Here is a 21697-nt window from a genome sequence, read left to right on the forward strand (position 1 = left end):
AAAGGGGAGATTCCTTAAGTGAGTTTAAGAAAAAAAAGTCCCATAAACATGAGGTCGCAAAAGTTTCGTTTTCGAGATACAGAGTGTTGAAGTTTGAATTGTTTTCAAGTTTTTTTCTCATAGTATCTACGCTTCACAAGATATTCAACTGAAATTTGGCATAGATATTACATTTTAGAGTTCTCACCACGTGACATGGCAATTTCGATAGAAGATCTACAGGGTGATATTTTTTCTGGAACACTGCCACCTGTTCTTCTGCAGAACTTTGTTTTGGTGAGCAGAACAGAAGCTTGTATAAGAGTTGGGGGAGGACATTTTCAACATTTGCTGTAGTTCAGTCCTTTGCGGTTACTTACTTTTCTTGTTATGATTTTTTTTTTTAGTTTTACGTTTCTTGTTGTTTTTTACGTTTTTTGTGTTGATTATACGAGTTTATCGAATCTTCATCGCTACAGATCAGGAAAATTTCCATAAAAACTGACACTGAATTCATTCACCACACTTTACACAGTGGCCTTCCCATCATAATTTGGATTTTCATGAGGATTTCGAGAGAAAGGTTCAAAATTTTTTTCTCGAAATCTTTGGTAGATACGACAAAACTACAAGAGACCGAAAAGTTTAGTATGAGAACAAAGCTTCTTTCTACATTTTATCAAATTAACAGTTGCTCACCAAAAAAAAGTTCTGCAGAAGAACAGGTGGCAGTGTTATAGAAAAAATATCACCCTGTAGATCTTCTATCGAAATTGCCATGTCACGTGGTGAGAACTCTTAAATGTAATATCTATGCCAAATTTCAGTTGAATATCTTGTGAAGTGTAGATACTATGAGAAAAAAACTTGAAAAAAATTCAAACTTCAACACTCTGTATCTCGAAAACGAAACGTTTGCGACCTTATGTTTATGGGACTTTTTTTTCTCAAACACACTTAAGGAATCTCCCCTTTTCGTTTGTACGTTCAATTTAGGAACACCCTGTACACTATCATAAAATTTCAACGGGCCATATCTGAAAACTTAATCTAAAAACTGGGTGTGTCTCATAAAAATTGACTGACTCTATCCAAAGTTACAACTTGATTTCTAGGAAATGTAACATTTACAATAGAAGATTTACATAAAACGGATGTAATATTCTAATGATCGGCGATGAAAATATGTACTAGTACATATATTATGGTGAAAATTATTAGGAAAGTTTTTTTATGACATAGTAGGGAGTGAATGGCTTTTTCGATGGTTTGGGTGAAACTGAAGATTGAAAGAAGCTTAGAACGTTTGGAATGAAAGTTTATGTATTAATAAATTTAAGAAAAACTTCACACAAATGAAATATATCTGCGGAAATAAGCATCCTGACGATTTCAATTATTGGTGTCCATTACTTCCATCTTCATGCATTGTTTTGAATAAAACTAACTGACATATTCAAAAAAAAAAAACAACGGTATGTTGAATGAAATAAATCGAGCTGGCAGAATCCGGTATTTTGAATGCTTAGCAGGGACCATATCTCCACTTCACACTACGATATATTCCTTGCGATATGGCGAAACATATTCAGAAATAAACAATTCCTAATGTATATTGAGGAGGAATTCATATGAATTGAATTTTATCAAATCATATCACATATTGGGTATTAATTTGGGGGATATACGGTGATTCGCTTCGAATCATCCTGTCGAATCAGATGAATCGGTAGAAAAATTGGTATATTTGAATAACTTCAGATGGCCACCCGTTATCAAAACACTTATCGGCTTTCTCTTTTATGAAAAAAAAAACCGTCGTGATCTTGATATATCTGATTTACGAAAAAATTGCGCTTGCTTTAGAGAAGCCCTTCCCAGCAGTTTCAGCGGGAGCTTGAAGTACACATTGGTTTTCATAGATGGCGAGTTGTGTGAAACAGAAAAAATCGTGAGTGAATCAAAAATTACTACTTGTACTTGTTCCAACGGAACAAATTGGATACTGATTAATGGCTCAATAAAAAAAGAGAAAATTTACAACTTTTTCGCTAACTTCACGCACATAAAAAATATCAGCGAATTGCTGGAAAACCAAAAATGATATTGAAGTAATTTTAACAGAACAAATTGAAACAGATTCGGTACTAAATATTGCCATTGGAATTTTTTGGAAACCAGAAAGTGTTGGTGCTGAGTGTGAAGTAGCACTAAAAGTTATGAATGCGAATAAATAAATATCTTGTTGAAGCCATTTCGATGACGCATTTCTATGGTTCTTTTGATCGCTTGATATTAATGATATTTTTATGTATTTAAAAAGTAGTCTGCGAAAATAGTTATGTAATCAAAGATTATGTAATCTTTGGTTGTAATTTTTTGATTGATTGTCAAAAAAAAGGCAGAAAAATAAATAATTGTAAAAATCGTATTTTACTTGCTTTATAAACTGTTAAAAATTCGTACAGTTTATTGTGGTACTTCGTAAAAAGTATATTGAACTGCGCTATGGAGGAGAAAGAACATGGAGAGGCAGCACTTCGAAGAAGTTTGAGAGTAAACAAGGGTATTCCACCGATTAGATTAGGTGCAAATCTTGGCAAGAGCGGACTGGTCTCGGGGAACATGAGTGATAAAATGTTGTCTAGGAATGGCCAGAATTATGAAGCTGAAAGGGCAAAATCTATTGATTTGAATCAGTTGGTGGTGAGTCCATTGCATCCATTGTTAGAAAAATTCTCTGTAGTTCAGAAGAAAACAATCATGAAGGGAGTAAAAATGTGGATCATACATATTCAAACTATGGTTCAAGAAGTAATAAATCAAAAGTAAGAAGCACTATGTCAAGACTGAATTTGGAAATGGAAGTTCTACGATTGAAAGAAAGGTTTGAAAATGAGGAGTGCATGAAACGATTGCGAATGATTCAAAGCAAAAATGAAATAGCTTTCAAAGAATTGGAACTGAAGATGAAAATGCTCGAAGAGGAAGGTGTCACTGATGATAGTTCACAAGGCAATATGTCTGAAAGAAGTATGTATAGAGATCAAGATCAGGTGAGAAATTGTGATTCTGACCGAGTGGCAAATTCTGAAAGGAAGCCAGATCCAGTCTTTCCTTGGGAAGGAAAGTTTGAAGAGAGGTCTGATGCTTTTTTAAATATAGTAAAACAATGCACTAAAAACACAGAAAATGTAACAAAAATACTGGAACGTCAAAAACTGGAAGAGTTACCTCTGTTTTCAGGAGAGCTCACAGAGTGGCCTCTTTTCTTTAGTGAATTTAAAAGATCTTCTGAGTTTTATGGTTTGAATGATAATTTATTGAGGTTGGATAGGAGTTTGAAAGGCAAAGCACGTGAAACTATCAAACCACTTTTGAGTTCACCTGAAAATGCAAAATTATGAAAATGTTAGAAATGAACTTTGGCAGGGCTGATTGGATAATATTGAGTTCAATGGAAAAGGTTAAAAAATTTGGGTTTGTCAAAGAAAATAAATTAGATGTTTGCATTGAATTTCTAATGCTATCAATAATTTAGTTACGACTATGAGAAATATTAATTGCACATTGTATTTGTTCAATCCAGAACTTATGGCAATAATTGTAGAGAAGCTTGTTCCGATACAGAATTTTATTAGGACAAGATAATTGTGGTTTAATTATTCCTCGCCAAATTATACAACCTCGTTTGAACATGCCTATATTATCAAAATCAAAGTTGGGATGGACAATTCATGGACCAGTTACTGTAAAATTATCTCCAATTTCTGAAAATTCCTCCTTGAATATCAACTTCTGTGGTTTTTGTTCATGTGATGAATTAGAAATTGTAGTGCAAAATAGTTTTAAATATGAGGATTATGTAAATGCAGTAAACCAGAGGATATTTACTCATCAGATGAAAGGAAAGCTTCGGAAACCATGGAAAATACTTCGCTTTATAATGGAACCCTGTTTGAAATAGGTCATTTCTATAAAACAAAAGACGTAACCTTTCCCGATAGTAAAATTATGTCTTCAAAACGCTTAGATTATGCAAAGAAATTAGAGGATCATGAAATGACAGAAAATCAGAAGGACTGGTATCACCCACATTTTGCAGTTTGGAATATAAATAAACCTGGAAAAATAAGATTTGTTCTTGATGCTGCAGCTAAAAATTTTGGTCATAGTCTCAAGGATTTCCCCTTCCAGGGACCAGATTTCGTTCCATCTGTAGTTTCAGTTTTGTGGCGGTTTCGACACGAGAAAATAGCGTTTAGTGCTGATATCGCGGAAATGTTTCATCAAGTCGTCATTCGCACCAAGGACAGATGCAGTCAACGATTTTTTTGGCGAGGAAGGGATCGAGTAAGCAAGCCATCAGTGTATCAGATGAATGTCATGATTTTTGCTCAATTCATAAAAAATAAAAATGCAGATTTATGTGAGGAGTTCACAAATAAGGAAGGGCTATCAAGCGACAACACTACGTAGACGACTATCTGGATTCTTGTGACTCTGAAGATGAAGCAGTTCAGTTGGTGAGAAATGTTATACTAGTTCATAACAAAGGTGGCTTCGAAATATCGAAAGGGATAAGTAACTCTCAAAAGGTTTTAGAAACAATACCAGAAAATTTGAAAACTGATTCTTTCTCTAAAGAAATTGATTCTGAAAAGATAGAACGCGTTTTAGGACTCAACTGGTCTCCTCAAACAGACGAGTTTGATTTCAATTTTAAAAAATTGCCTGAAGAATTGTATAATGGGAAAAAAATTCCTACAAAACGTGAAGTTTCAAGGCTGGTTATGTCCGTTTTTGACCCTTTAGGATTTTTGAGTTGTTTCATGGTGAAAGCTCGAATTTTTATTCAGAATATCTGGAAAATCGGTATAGAATGGGATATAGAAATTCCAGAGGATCATTTTCATTTTTGGAAGAAATGGATTCATGAATTAAATTCCTTTGTGCCAATCAAAATTAGACGACCATATTTTCCTTCATTTCCTTCATTATCCCTGCAAATGGATCTCCCCTTATTCTGCGATTCAAGTGATAAAGCTTACTCTGCCGTTGCTTATCTGAGAACCGAATATAGTGACAACTTATAGACTAGTTTTGTTTCTTGCAAATTCAAGGTAGCACCGAGTAAACAACAAACAATTCCAAAATTAGAACTTCAAGCAGCTGTTTAAGGTATAAGATTAGCAAAGTCCATTATACAGGAAATAGAATACTCTGTCCGCAATATATATTATTGGACAGATTCGTTAGTGGTCTTACAGCAAATAAGATCAGTAAGTAGAAGATTCCCCGTTTTTGTTGCTAATAAATTAGGAGAAATACATGAGAACTCAGAAATATCGCAGTGGCAGTTGGCTTCTGAGCTTAACGTTGCTGATATGGCAACTAAGGAAAGTCGAAACTTTGATTTCTCGATTTGGTTATCAGGTCCAAAATTCCTAGAAATGCCTGCTGAAGAATGGCCTCCAGAACCAAATGTCTCCATTGAAATGAACTGTGTTGTAATAGATGATTCAGTTGAAAATAGATTAGCTGTACAGATTTTCTAAGTGGGTGCAACTTGTACTTCGAAGTACTGCCTGGGTTTTATTAGCAACTCATATCTTAAAATTACGAAACAAAGAAAGACTGGGATATAACTCTCGAAGATCGTTTTTTAGATGAAGCTTTCAATCTTTTAATACAAAAGGTACAACTAGATTGCTAACTTCAAGACAAACAAAAACATTACGCAAAATAATAAGCTATTCAAACTCTGTCCATTTATAGATGAAAATAATTTGCTAAGGATGAACGGACGTTTTTTCTTCAGAGAACAATAAGGCCTACGAGAAAATTTTAGGAACCCAATAATTCTTGATCCTAAACATAAAATAACGGAATTGATTATACAACACTATCATGAAAGAGCTAACCATATAGGCGTTGAAACGGTGTTAAACAATTTTAAGATCGCAATTTTGCATTTTACATGCGCGGGCTGCCGTTAAAAAATGTTTTAGAAATTGTCAAGGTTCTAAGAGACATAAAAGTATACCAAAAGTTCCTATGATGGGTTACTTGCCAGAACATAGATTACAACCTTTTGTTTATCCATTTTCTTATACAGGAGTGGATTTTTTCGGACCTATGAAGGAAGGAGAGTGGAAAAACGGTATGGTGTGCTTTTCACATGTCTTAGTATAAGAGCTGTCCATATTGAAATAGCAGCGTCTCTGGATACATCCTCAACAATTTTGGCTATCCGACGATTTATGGCGAGAAGAGCTCAACCAATAGAATTTAGAAGTGATAATGGTACTAATTTTGTTGGTGCAGATAGGGAGTTGAAGATTATGTTGAAAAGAACTGCGATCACGTAGAAATATCAAATCAACTCTCTACTGAAGGCATTCGCTGGAAGTTCAATCCTCCAGCAGCTCCGCATATGGGTGGTATATGGGAGCGAATGGTTCGTTCTATAAAAACTTCTCTTAAAATTGTATTGAAGTCAAGAAATCCCAAAGAAGAAGTTTTATCAACTTTATTAGCAGAAACCGAGTATACACTCAATTCAAGACCACTGACTCATGTTCCCATTGACCCAGACGAACTAGAATCGATAACACCTAACCATTTCTTATTATTGAGACCCGGAAACGTTAAGAATATCGGAGAATTCACTGGAGATCTTGACTGTAGGAAACAATGGAGATTTGTTCAAGCTCTTGCAGATTCCTTCTGGAAACGTTGGATTCTAGAATATAGACCTACGCTTCTGAAAAGGGAGAAATGGTTTTTCAAACCTGAACCCATCAAAGTCATATCGTTTTGGTAGTGAATGAAAAGGCACCACGAAACGATTGGATGTTAGGAAAAGTTTTGAGGCTGCATCCTGGTAGAGATGGCATAATAAGAGTCGTCTCCATTTTGACAAAGAATGGGGAGTTCACTAGGCCAGTGGCCAGTAAGCAAGCTTTGTGTCCTGACCACCAAATAAAATTCTGATGGTTAAGACAATCATTCATTCCGGTTGGTGAAGAATGTTGAAGCCATTTCGATGACGCATTTTTATAGTTCTTTTGATCACTTGATATTAATGATATTTTTATGTATTTAAAAAGTAGTCTGGGAAAATAGTTGTAATTTTTTGATTGATTGTCAAAAAAAGGCAGAAAAATAAATAATTGTAAAAATCGTATTTTACTTGCTTTATAAACTGTTAAAAATTCGTACATATCTATTGGAGATATTAAGATAATTTCAACTGAACAAATTGCGTACTAAATAAGGGGTTCATAGCTGAAGTGAACCAAGTCCATGCAGCTTAGTTTCGAGATAAATGGCTTAGAAGTTGTTTATCACCAATTAATTCAAAAGTGACTTCTCTAGATTTCAAAAGGTTAAAATGTGAGCATATGCTTACATAAGAATAAAAATAAATAAAGAAGTCACTTTTGAATTAATTGGTGATCAACAACTTCTGAGCCATTCAACTCAAAACTAGGCTGCATGGACTTGGTTCACTTCAGGTCTGAACCCCTCAAATATTGGTATCAAAATTTTGTCGAAATTTGAAAATGTTGGTTCTGAGTGTAAAGTCAGCACTATCACGGAAATGCGAATTATTCAAAAACCAGACCGGTGCTTGAAAAGTTTTTTACGGAACAAATGAGAACAAATTGAGTACTAAATATTGAGCTTAGTTTCAGAATTTGTTCTACCAACTTTTCGTTAAATTCACGCGGCCGCACAATAGAATTAGAGTGGACTCTAACCACTTAATAACTAACTAATAAATTTATCATTACAAGTCACTTCAAACCAGTTTCAGGAATCCAAGTTCCTAAAAACTCCACTTTCACGTTAAAAATTCGTGCAGTTGAACTGTCTGCGCACAAATTTGAAGCACACGCCTCAGTTTAGATTTTTATGGTCTTTTCAAATATTGAAACATATTTACAAAATTTCGATTTACAGTGTGTTGTTTCGAGGATTCAACGATTCATTATTTTTTGTTAACCCAATGAAACGCCCTGTATAACGTCACGAAACACTTGAATGAACGAAACTTAATAGATCGAAATTCCAGAAGAAGAATCTTTCAACTCGAATCGAATTACAAAAACTAATGTTCCCAAAATGCATTCTTGAAAACTCTTTTGACAAATCGCAACACATACTCAATTAGTTTTTTTCTTCATTGCCAAGAGGAATTCATGGCCTCAGGAATCTTTGATCAAATTATCGAACTTTTTCCATTTAAGAAATTAATTAATGAACTAACTAGTATTATTACGTTTTTTTTTCAGAAGCAATGTTTTATGGTAAGTAGTTAAGTATACTAATAAGTATGTAATAGTCAAGTGTCATAATGAAAAATATTTCAACTGTATTGTTCTTGTTCAATCATACTTTGAAAATGGCTGGATCGAAAAATTCAATAAAATCATATTCGAATTTCTCATATAAAATATAATAATCATTTTCGAGTACGAGTTGAAACTAGCGAGTAATTCAGCATGAGTGAAAATGGCAATTTCTGAATTTTTGTTCATAAGTCAAAATCTAGGAATGATATGCCGGTTCTGTTTGCAGATGGAATCCCATGTTTCAGGAAAAATAATTTGTAAGGTGAGATTGCTAGATAATATGCAAGAAATCTATCACATAAAGACATTGATTTAAAAGGCACACTAACTGTCTGCCACATTCTGAGGACCATTTGAGTTAATTCTGAGCCATGGTTTCCTGTGGGGGATTTTACATTTTCCCTATGCACAAAGAGAAATCCTGATTTGCAGGTAATGCAAGGTTGTTATATTTAAGCAATCAAAAATTTCTTTTATACTGTAAAAGAGTAAAAGAGAATTGGTTCAGTCAGTTCAGAATAAACACTGAAAACAAAGTCAGTATTATTGGTGACATTCTTCTTCTTTATCAGCTTGGTCATCCAGTATTTGATATAGACCTCCCCTGTTCGTCTCCATAGTTCTCTATCTTGCGCCATTCCTGCCCAGTTAAAGCCTGCTGTTCGTTCCCCCCATCTTGTTTGGGGGCGACCTCTGTTTCTTTTTCCCAGATATGGTCTCCAAATCTAAATTTCTTTGCTCCATCGTTTGTCTGTCTGTCTCAATGTATGTCCCGCCCATCGCCATTTTAGTGATGCTATAATATATGTTGTTCCACATCGATAATATTATTTTTTTTTGCGGATGTCTTCGTTTTTTACTCGATCTTTTAGCCTTAGGTCCAACATTTGTTTTTCCATTGCTCTTTGAGTTTTAGCTAATCTGTCCATTAAACCTTTGGTAAATGACCAGGTTTGTGAAGCATATGAAAGAACGGGAAGTACACATTGAAAAGACGGAGCTCCGTTATTTGAGTGGGATTTTCTGATCCTTTAAAATATTAGCTTGTCTGCCAAATGCGTACCATGCTGATCTTATGCGCCTCGTAATCTCTGCTGCTTAGTTTGCCTTCCCGCATGTTATAATTTGACCAAGGTAGATATATTCCTCTGCGTTCTATAATAGTATCTTCCAATATTATGTCCCTATCTTCCTCTTGATTGGCCATAATCTTGGTTTTTTTTCGGTTCAATCTCAGACCTATCTTTAATATTTATTTATTTATTTATTCATTTAACTATTCGGCATCGTCTGCGTACTTCAAGTTGTTTAATCTTCTTCCATTTATTATTATCCCCCTATCATCAAGTTGTAGAACAAATCTTGCATTACGGTTATGAAAATGTTAGGGCTCATAAATCGATTTCAAGCGAATAACCCGTAATAACCGCGGTTATTGCTGATTTTGCCCTTGGTTATGTCCCTTCACAACTTCTAACCTCACATCAATAACCAGAAGTTTGACCCAGCTCTCGAGTATGGTTATCTCCGGTTATCTGCGGTCCAAAATGATGACGTTGAAGGGCTAGTTCATGACGTCACGATATTATAACCAATAATGACCAAAAGCGCTTGGATGCAGTTGGTTATTGTTGGCAATTACCAATGATGACCAGGTTATTCGCATACTATTTGTGTTCACATATTATTTGTGTTCTGTGGTTATTTGCTTGAAATCGATTATAGAGTCTCCTTGTCTTACTCCGCGTCTAATAGGGATTGGTTCAGTTTCTTCATGTAGTCTTATTATAGTTGTGGTTTTTACATGAATTGACTGTAAAAGTTCGGAGTATCTGTAATTTACTCTACATTTCTGAAGCGCTCTTTGTACTGCCCACCATTCCACACTGTCAAATGCCTTCTCGTAATCGATATAGGCTAGGTATAGTGGTAGGTTATATAAGGTGGTTTTCTCTATCAACGTTTTTATTGTAAGTATATGGTCTGAAGTACTGTAGTTTTTTCTGAAGCCCGCTTGTTCGCAATTCTGGAAGTGTTCTAGTTTTCTAATCTGTTAATTATTATTCTAGTAAGTAGTTTATACGTCTGTGGTAACAGTGATATAGGTCTATAGTTTTTCAGGTTTTTCCTATCTCCTTTTTTATGCAATAGGATAGTTACCAAGTTATTCCATTCCTCGGGGATCTTTCTCACATGTAGGCAGTTATTTAAGAGTGTTCGTAGTTGTTTATTGTCGATTCACTTCCCTCCTTAATAAGTTCTGCAAAAACTCCATCAATTCCTGGCGTTTTGATATTTTTCATATCTCTGATATTACTGAGCAGTTCTTCGTCGGTGATATCTAGGATGTCTTCTGACCCAATATTCATAATTTTCTTCTTCACTGAATTTTTAACAAAATTTGGTGACATTATAACAAGATATTTGATGAGTCTTGGAATAAATTCCATTCCACTCCAAATTTATTCCCAATTTTATCATATTTACCAGATTCTAGAAGTGCCAGATTGAAATCTTGTAAGCCTTAATGGACTAATGATTTTCTTTATTCGACTAATAGCCATATAGAATTTTGGCAATCAGAATGGAATTCGTGTAATCGTCGCCTTGGACGTGAATGGATCTAATCCTCAATTTTAGGTTTTCTGACTTAGAACTGTAGACAACTTCAAAAGAGCTCCAAAGTTGTAGTAGTGAAGACATTCAATTGATTTGTAGCTTATTCGCCGAGTTCTTACAAAATTGCTAAAAGATCTAAGCAACAATTTTTTTAAGTGAATAGAACCTAGCGACTTGGATCGTTTTACAACTGTGTTCTACAGGGCTGATTTGAAATGTTCAATAGGAGTAAAAAGTAATAACTCACATTTGACAAGCTGAGACTTGAATTCTATAGTTTTAGTCGTGAGCTAGGCGTTAATGATTTTCTAGAGTGAAAATATTCCGAATTCGTTTTACTCGAAATTTATATCAAGTGGATTACACCCATTCACGTCCAAGGCGACGTGATCTCTTTGATAAAGTTTTGATTATTGATCCTTCAAAAAAATTGGCTTTAATCTTCTAGATTCTTCCTAGAAAAATTTGGTGTACGCCAAATCGACTTTGGATTGACCATGGTCGGTGTAATAGCATGCTATTTAGGTGGAATGCTGTTGATAGTCCAAGATGTGTGTGGCGCAGAAGAAAAAACTATAGACCACTTGGTAAAGAGATGCAGAATATATAAATTTCAGGGTGGTTTCGAAGGCATTTATTCGGTGACCGATTCTTTTTTTCCTTTCTTTTTTGTTCTCAGATTATTCTGACTTCGTCAACCATCATGGTAGAAAACAGGGGGAAGAAATTTTTGGATTGTGTCTATGAAGAAGATGTCCTTAAATATAATAATTTCAGCTTTGTCTTCACACTAGTTCATTATCATTACACTTATACAGGCAAACAGTGAGTTTTTTCTGAGGTTTTTATCTCTGTTTTCATGTATCGTACGAAGATATGTATGGTACCCCGTTGACATTTTTTCCTCTGCTTACACTAAGATCTGGAACAAGGAACAGGTTTTAGGATCTGTCCCTTGTTACCATTTCTTTACACCTGCTTCATTGTTTTCAGTTGTAAAAGTTTGTATCACTCCATTTTAAAAGAATATATACCTATATATAGGGTTAGAACTATTTACAGGGGGACTACAGGGATATCAAAAACTATTAGAAATACAGGGTAGCTTAAATTAGGAAAAAGTTGCGATATTCAAGGACGAGTGGGTGGGTGTAAACAGTTCCCAAATATCTCTGATGGTTCCTGAAATATCTCGAAAAAACTGAAAATTGAGATTATCATTTTTTCTTCATAACTCATTTGTTTTTGGAGATAACTACACAAAATTTGGTGTGTAGTCATAATCCTATATAGCAATTATACTGGTGTACTACTTTTTTGTGATTTAAGCCACCCTTCATTTTTAACAATTTTCGATATTCCTATAGTCAGCCTCTAAATAGTTCTAACTTTGTATTTATATTTGATGAGCACATTATATGTATAACAAATAATAATATATCAACTTTCTGTGGTCATATGTATGAGGTTAAGAAGAGGTGTATGCAGTTGCTTGGTATTATTCAGCGAAATGGCAGGTTCTTCACAGTCGAAACTTTCAGGTTGTTGTATTGCACATTTGTTAGAACTATTGCTGAGTATGCCTCTGTTGTGTTGTCGCCATCGTATGTCACTCACATCGCGTATCTCGAGATAGTTCATAAAAAGTTTCTGCGTATGTATGCTTCCAAGTTGGGTCTCTCATTTCGGCGCATGGACTATGAAGCAATTAGGTCCTCTCTACGCTTGCCCTCTTTGGAGTCCAAGAGGTCACTTTTGGATCATTTGCTTGTCTTTGTTGTTGAATGGCATGATTTATTTATTTATTTATTTTACACTGCATTAAGCAGGAATGACGGGAAACCCCCAATATTACGATAAAAAATATAGAGTAAGATCCCAGAGCTACCAGACATAACTTATTTTCACAAAGATGGAACTCTAGGATCTCAGTAGATTCTCATGTGCTTTGAATATCTGCGAACTTGTGGAGCTTGCCTAGTGACACCTGAGCAGATACCAGGTGGTAAAGGTAACTAAAAATAAGTATTACTCAACTTATTTTCACATGGCTGATTTTTATATATTTTTTTAAGAATATCATTCTGAAGTTATATTAAGTGCCAGACACTTCCCATGGGCCAAAACTCTTGCCAGACGCTTTGAAGATGCACAAAAAATAAATGAACTTTACTTATTTTCACATGGCTGATTTTTATCTATCTTTTAAGGAATATTATTCTGAAGTTATATTATAAGTTCCAGACACTTCCCATGGGCCAAAACTCTTGCCAGACGCTTTGAAGATGCACAAAAAATAAATGAACTTTGATATCAGATACGCTGGATAATTAATTATTATTTAAAAATTACTGGAGCCGGGCAGCATTGACATGAAGTATACCAGGAACACTATGAATTTCGCAGATTAATTTTTGTATATTGTTGAAAATATCCATTTGTATTGTCCTATTGGTAAACAACTCTGGATCTCTAAACTGCATAAAAGCTTGCTGATACTCATATTTTTTCATCAATATATTAAATGGTCTTTGTTTGCCTTTTTAAAAAAATGCGGGATTAAAGTCGCATCCAGTGAATGCATGGAATCCTGGCAAACTTCTACTAAAAGATGGACCCAAGTGCTTGTAAGCCTTTGTTAAATTTATAAATCTTTGATTATTCCCGGTGCCTGCGTACAACCATACATTTGAATCTTCATTTTTCGAAGTATGCATATGTCCTAACATAATTATAGCAATATCGGTATCAGAACAGCTTATTACAACATAATTTACTTGAGCGTCTATATTACAAATATGAAAAACAATTTTAGTGTCAGCTTCTTGAGGATTGTTTAATAAGGAAAAGCTCAGCAGTTGAAGTGCATGGAGTGGAGGGATTCACCTATACTTCAATGGCATATTTTATAATATCAGACATGTGAAAATAAGTAAAGTTCATTTATTTTGTGCATCTTCAAAGCGTCTGGCAAGAGTTTTGGCCCATGGGAAGTGTCTGACACTTATAGTATAACTTCAGAATGATATTCTTCAAAACATATATGAAAATTAGCCATGTGAAAATAAGTTAAGTAACACATATTAGTTATTTTTGCCACCGGGTATCTGTTCAGGTGTCCCTAGGCAAGCTCGACAAGTTCGCAGGTATTCAAAGCACATGAGAATCTACTGGGATCCTAAAGTTTCATCTGTGTGAAAATAAGTTATGTCTGGTCGCTCTGGGATCTTGGACTAATAGAACAAATGTATAAGCACTCAGAGTAACAAAATTCAGAACACACAGCCAGAGTATAGATAAGAAACTCATGATAAGGATGACACACAGAAGATCTGCCCTGAATTGTTGTATAAGTTTAATTTTTGTGTTCCGTCATTCAACACTAGGACCATGAATGTTTTTTACCAGGGAACGCCCCATACAAACTACTTTAAACACTTTTTTTCAAACTGCATTAAGGCGCGTTTTAATATTATGTCTCCTGTTTTGAACCTGTTTGGGACCACACTTGACTGTTTTAGATGTGAGGTGTTACTTGCTTCAAGCTAGAAGATTGTTACCATTTCTGTGAACTTCATTGTTTAGTGTGTGATTTACTGATATCTGTTTATTTTATGACTGTAATTATTGTAATTTTCATTTTCAAATGTGTTGTACTGTTCAATGTACTGAGCAATGCGCATGTTCATAAATAAATTATTATATTGTACTGAAAAATATAGCAGTAAAAGGTTCTCACAAATAAAGAAGTTAGAATAAAAGTTAAAAACTTACCAGTAACCTCTACTTTTTGGTTCATCCATATTTACATTAGCTAGGACTTTCATTCCTTCTTTTAATTCCCCAAAATCATATGTGTAGAATGACCGTGGGCGTAAGTCCTCAAATTTAGCTTTAAATGGTGTCATATAGTTATACCTGAAATTATCAAAAATTAAAATGAAATCGCTACACTTCCATTCATCATCAGAGGTGACTGATTAGATTTTTTATTAACCCTATAACAAAGACATGGACTGTGCCTTCCCTTTCTATCTGTGCATGAAAAATGGTAAAAAAAAAGTCAGAGAGAAACTGAACGTGGGGCCTGCTAGTTCTCTTTTTCTAAAATTTTTATTGGTCCACACTCACCTCTATGTTAACTGAAAAGAGACTGATATTGACCCAACAATAATTTCTCTCTTTGTATAAAATAGAAAATTTCATGCTAGTATTGCTCAGTCCATGACTCCATGACTATGCCTTATAATTACCTCAAAACCTTGAGATGAAATATTAAGTCACCTTCATTATCAGTTGATGAGGAAGTTGGATTTTTAGTTATTCTGATTATTTCACTTTCAAACCATGCACCATCTGATCCTTCTTCAACGCCCATCCTGTAATCAACAGGATCCCCAACATTATAAAATTTACTTTCAGCATCTTCCAGATTCTCTGTATTATCTTGGGACTTTCTGGAACTAGGTGAAGATTTTGGGATGCTATCGACCACAGAATTTGAATCATTACATTTTGATCCCTCCGATTCCAACTGCACAACTTCAGATGCTTTAACCATTAATTGTATGGTGTGGTTTCGTTTGATTTTATATTCTATCAATTTGTGTTGATCTATAAGCTAAAAATTCCTTAAAGACACTTTCAACTCAATAACGAAACACCTACTTCTTTTCCTTGATAATAAAGCTTTTGATTTTTTGGTTCAACACCCCATTCTTGTTTTATGTAACTCCGTAAATCTGCCACTAAATTGCTTCTAGGTAAAAAAACAACTAAATCGGAATCTTCCGGTTTAGAATCTACTCTTCGCACACGAAACATAATGGAAATAATTAAAATCTAAAAAATTTTACTCTATAATTAAATTGTTCAAAACAAACAGCCATTAATCAACAGCCAAGAAACAACCGAAAACCGAAGAAGCGGGAAATGCTTAGATCCATAACCATAGAATCAAACAGAGACAAGAAACTCTTTCCCAAAGATTATTCGCGAATCCAATTACCGTTGAGGGCGCTGCGAAACGTAAATAAACTTTGACGTTTGTCAGTACTCTTTTCGAGATTTGTACGGCCTAACAGAGTTTTTCTAGTAAATCAAGATATTTATCTAAATTATCGGAAGTGAATTGATTGATTTAGTTTCGTGAAGAAAGATCAAACATTCTTTGGAAAAACTTCATTTGAAAGGGATGAATTGTGGAATAAAATCGAGCGATCATATTGGTGATCCTATTATTTCACAGATTCTTTCTTGAAGTAAACCTAGGTAATAATGTTGAGGTAGCATATACTGAGTTTGTGAAGGAGGTAGAAAATAAACATCTTGATAAGTACACTTTTATGTGGAAGTTTTAAAGTTTCATTTTAAAATATTTCAATTCCATGTTATGATATAAAGGTATTCCTGATACTGAAATATCAAGAGACATAAATATGATTAAGCTCATGGAACAAGTTCTACAGATGAGAAAAAGCATTCATTTGGAAGTATGAAAAGTATGAAATTGGATTTAGCAGAAAACTCTCGCAAAGAAAAATCGTTTAACCTAACTCCTGCCAGTTGAAAGCACTCTGGTATAAATACCTTTTCCAATATTTCTTCTGAATCAATATTTCTATTCAGAAACCCAGACAATAATCCCAATATAACCTCTCCAAAAATACTTTGTTGGACAACGTGAGATAAGAGAAAACATAAGAAACAAAACTTGTTTTGACTTTGCAGTACTGACAAAGTAGTTTCGGAATTCAGTCGGCAGAGGGCGTCTAGATTTTTGGATTCGCCAATAGTTAACCACTAGCGCCAAAATTCGCCTCTAGTATTAAATCCTCTGCGCAGTTCTAGAACCATTCTCGGACCGTCCGAAAGCCAAACCCGAATACAGCTATTAATAATATAAATGTGTTCGTATCTTCCATACGACTAAAATCTGAGCCAGATAGCGCAAGACGTTATTCCATTACCGCATAACGTTATTAACGCACGTTCGCGCTTCTTCCATATCTCTCTTGCGTATGGTCCGTATATACATTTGGTAACCGAAAGTTACCAGAGCGGTTACTCTGGTGACAGATATTGAACTGAATTGTCAGGAATTCGACATTTACGGACCGCCCACTTACTAACCAGAAGAAACCAAAGTTTATATACGGACCACAGCCTAAGTCAAGGGTGTTTTCTTTATAGGTCCATGTGCTACTACACTAAAATCTTTGATTCCATAGAGATAGGGAAAGAGCAAAGATTATTGGCGAATCCAAAAATCTAGACGCCCTCTGCCGACTGAATTCCGAAACTACTTTGTCAGTACTGCAAAGTCAAAACAAGTTTTGTTTCTTATGTTTTCTCTCATCTCACGTTGTCCAACAAAGTATTTTTGGAGAGGTTATATTGGGATTATTGTCTGGGTTTCTGAATAGAAATATTGATTCAGAAGAAATATTGGAAAAGGTATTTATACCAGAGTGCTTTCAACTGGCAGGAGTTAGGTTAAACGATTTTTCTTTGCGAGAGTTTTCTGCTAAATCCAATTTCATACTTTTCATACTTCCAAATGAATGCTTTTTCTCATATGTAGAACTTGTTCCATGAGCTTAATCATATTTATGTCTCTTGATATTTCAGTATCAGGAATACCTTTATATCATAACATGGAATTGAAATATTTTAAAATGAAACTTTAAAACTTCCACATAAAAGTGTACTTATCAAGATGTTTATTTTCTACCTCCTTCACAAACTCAGTATATGCTACCTCAACATTATTACCTAGGTTTACTTCAAGAAAGAATCTGTGAAATAATAGGATCACCAATATGATCGCTCGATTTTATTCCACAATTCATCCCTTTCAAATGAAGTTTTTCCAAAGAATGTTTGATCTTTCTTCACGAAACTAAATCAATCAATTCACTTCCGATAATTTAGATAAATATCTTGATTTACTAGAAAAACTCTGTTAGGCCGTACAAATCTCGAAAAGAGTACTGACAAACGTCAAAGTTTATTTACGTTTCGCAGCGCCCTCAACGGTAATTGGATTCGCGAATGGTTAGGTTGTAGCAAAGAGTAACAAGAGAGTTGAAGTGCAGCCATGAACGTAAACGTTAACGTTATAATTGACATCTACGCATGCTCATTCGTCCGTTTTTAACGTTAACGTTAGCGTCAGCTTTACGGCCTACGTAAACTAGCGGTCTCCCACGTATACCTTAAACATCGACGTACGTTAACCGAACGTTAAACGAGTAGCACCGATGACTTGCGAATGGCCGAATTTTGATTGTTAAATGCAATTCTCGATAACCTCAAACTGTCATTGTTTACATTTCCTGTGTATTTTCTCATAATGAACGAAAATTATAGGAAATCAGCAGTGATTTGAAAGTTATGACTTCAGCCTTGCGGCTTTCACACTCCTCTCCAGAGGAAAATTCACTTATCCCAGATATCTCAGATATCAAAAGGATTAAGCTCTGTTGGAGCCCTTTCCAGGTTTTCGGGCTCGTGGTGGTGGTCGGATCCGGGTCGCTCCTCGCCTCCCTGCTGTAGGTTGGATTCCTGCTCCACACTCACTTCCTGTCGGAGCAGACGGTGTTCCTCTGAATTTCCCATGTACTTGCGTACAGTTCTCGTCGTTCCCAGCAGTACCGCCTTCTGCATGACTTTATAGATATTTTCGTCCAACTGAAGCTTCCTCAAGTTCTCTAGCAGTTTCTTCGGTATCAGGCCTGTAGATGATATGACAATAGGGATGGTCTTGATATCTTTCAGCTTCCACTGTCTCCTGGTTTGTTCCTCGAGATCTCTGTACTTTGAAATTTTTTCAGTGTGCCTATCTAGAAGATTGTTATTATTTGGAATCGCCACATCGATGAATAGTGCTCTGTCCTCATCCTTATTGAGCAATATGAGGTCTGGTCTATTGTGGGTTATTTTCCGGTCTGTGAGAACCGTGCGATCCCAGTAGAGCTTGTGATGTTCATTCTCCAATACAGCATCTGGATGGTAATTGTAATAAGGAACCTTTTTCGAACTCAGAAGTTGGTGTTTCAGTGCCAATTCTTGGTGAAGAATCTTGGCAACGGCATCATGTCTATTTTTGTACTCCGTGCCCGCGAACTTCTGACATCCCCCGGTGATGTGCTGGATAGTTTCATGTGTCGCACAGCCATAACGACAGCTATCGTCCGCCACTGAGGCGGACTATTTACGTACGTAAATTTACGAGTGGATAACGTTGAACGTTATCGTAATTTACGTTGTTTTCTTGCCTTGCGCATTACTATTTTTCCGTTTGTTTTGACAGAAGTAGGTTATGTTATGAAAAAGGAGCCTCTTAATCGACATTGAATCGAATTTTTTATGAGAGCAGAAGAGACTTAATGAGTTCCTCAAGAATAATCTAATAACCAAAGGTAAAAGTGTATATCTTCAATTAATGGGTCACTTGAAAGGAAGAGTCGAATTAAAATAGGAATTTCCATCCTAGTGTTTAATTCTGAGTACCTATTTCAATCCCATATTGATGATTATGAACTATGTAACTTGTTTTCAATAGGAAATAAAAGGGTTCAATTCGAGCTTTTTTTTATTAAGACTAATAAAAGTAGATACATCTAGATTGGACATTGGCTTATGGCTTGATGGTAGTAAAGCAGTACACATACACAAATAATTCTACGTTATCTCTTCATATCCTCCAGGTGATATTCCAATTTTTTCTTGGTAACTATAGTGGCCACTTATAGGTCCATGTCCATAAATTTTAAAATTATGAAAGCATCACTGTGAACAGGTATTTTTCAATACAGTTTAATCCAACTCCACAAACAAAAATTCCTGTAGATATGCATCTATATAAACGCACATAATCCACAAAAACAGCATAAAATTAACCCAAAAAGCATTAGAAACCTATATCGACAACAAACTTTGACATTTACCGATCATCTGTTGCTTACGCTAATAACGTAAATTCGTATCTTCCATACGACTAAATTCCGAGCGCAAGACAACCTAACCATAGTTAACCACTAGCGCCAAAATTCGCCTCTAGTATTAAATCCTCTGCGCAGTTCTAGAACCATTCTCGGACCGTCCGAAAGCCAAACCCGAATACAGCTATTAATAATATAAATGTGTTCGTATCTTCCATACGACTAAAATCTGAGCCAGATAGCGCAAGACGTTATTCCATTACCGCATAACGTTATGGGCAAGTTTCCTAAAACTCCAAAACCGAATTTGAGATTATTTATGGAAAGCCTTTTCTACTAGTTATTCAACACGTAAAAGATTCGCTTCAAAATTCATACATTTCAGAAATACACCCTTCGAAACTTCGACTATGTGAAAGCTTGTGACGTAGAATGCCTTTATTAAAATATAGTAATTTTTGTTAATTCGACAACACTGGAACCGATCAAGAAGATATCCACAGATTACAAAAAATTGTTTCTGTAATCTGTAATCAATGACATTTTGTGTCATTGTGTGTTTTTCTTGTCAAATGTGAATAATGTGATCATCAAACTTGATTTATTACATCTATGGTGATCAGAAAACTTTCATGACCATTACTGACACAAATGGGCGTTGCCGGATTGTAAAAATGACGTAGAATGTTCACAAGAGCACTTCTGAAATCAGAATTTTCGTAATCGAATACAGACAAAATGCAATATGTTAAAATTCGAAAAAAATATATTTCGAGATGTTTGAGTTATAAGGATTTTTATGACATATATTTTGAAATTTAGGAAAATACCCCATTAACGCACGTTCGCGCTTCTTTCATATCTCTCTTGCGTATGGTCCGTATATACACATTTGGTAACCGAAAGTTACCAGAGCGGTTAGTCTGGTGACTGATATTGAACCAAATTGTCAGGAATTCGAGATATACGGACCGCCCACTTACTAACCAGAAGTAACCAAAGTGTCCACAGCCCTTGTGTCTCTCATAGACATAGAGACATGGACTGAGCAATGCCAGCATGAAATTGGCTATTTATTAGAAAGAGAGAAAAGCTCGTCGGGACATACCTTTCTCTTTTTTGTTCACATAGAGGTGAGTGTAGACCAATCAAAATTCTAGAAAAAGACAACTGCATTCCCGACGTGTTTTTCTCTCTGTCACTTTTTTTGACCGTATTTCATGCATAGATATAAAGGGAAGGCACAGTCCATGTCTCTATGTCTATGGTGTCTCTGCTGTAATCTGTGGACAAGCACTCTGTAATCTGTGGAGACAAGCAGCATAGAGAAAGGGAAAGAGGAGAGTAGTCAATTCAGTGTTATTCATGGGCGACACGTTTAGTGGCGCCCCCCTTGGCTACTGGAGAAACTAATCCGAAAAAATTTGCGCGGGAAATTCAAATAACGGCCTCGTTTATGAAATAATATTTACCAAGTTCGAAAAATACACTCCGTCGCCTCTCTCTACTCCTATTGTTCTTTTTATCTTGTTTAGTGGGAAAGATTCGATTAAAAGAACGATAGGAGTAGAGAGAGTCGATGGAGTGTATTTTTCGAACTTGGTAATTATAGATTTTTGGACGAATCATGAAATAGTGTAATAAAATAGAAAATCAACTGAAATAAATATATATTCATGAAAATATTAGAAAATTACATTTGTATAGAAAAAATATACAGAAAATTAACCGAAATGAATATATAATAGAAATATTTGACAATAACAACTATAATTACAATATCGTACAGGATAC

The 21697-nt window shown here is 35.1% G+C and overlaps 1 protein-coding gene across 3 annotated transcripts in view; it reads right to left on the reverse strand.

Annotated features, from left to right (window-relative positions):
• LOC123314089 (E3 ubiquitin-protein ligase UHRF1-like) overlaps nt 1–15906 on the reverse strand; it is a 54680-nt gene extending 38774 nt beyond the window's left edge. The window contains exons 1-3 of one of the 3 annotated variants that reach the window (XM_044899205.1): nt 15627–15905; nt 15212–15579; nt 14733–14876 (exon numbers count right to left, since the gene is read on the reverse strand). In XM_044899205.1, coding sequence (XP_044755140.1) covers nt 14733–14876; nt 15212–15579; nt 15627–15782 — 668 coding nt within the window. In that variant the 5' untranslated portion in view covers nt 15783–15905. Of the gene's footprint in view, nt 1–14732; nt 14877–15211; nt 15580–15626 lie in introns of those variants that run through there. The other 2 variants (XM_044899207.1, XM_044899212.1) reach the window with 2 other exon arrangements.
• Nucleotides 15907–21697: the final 5791 nt, after the last annotated feature.

This window comes from Coccinella septempunctata, chromosome 1 (genome assembly GCF_907165205.1).
Source record: "Coccinella septempunctata chromosome 1, icCocSept1.1, whole genome shotgun sequence".
NCBI lineage: Eukaryota > Metazoa > Arthropoda > Insecta > Coleoptera > Coccinellidae > Coccinella > Coccinella septempunctata.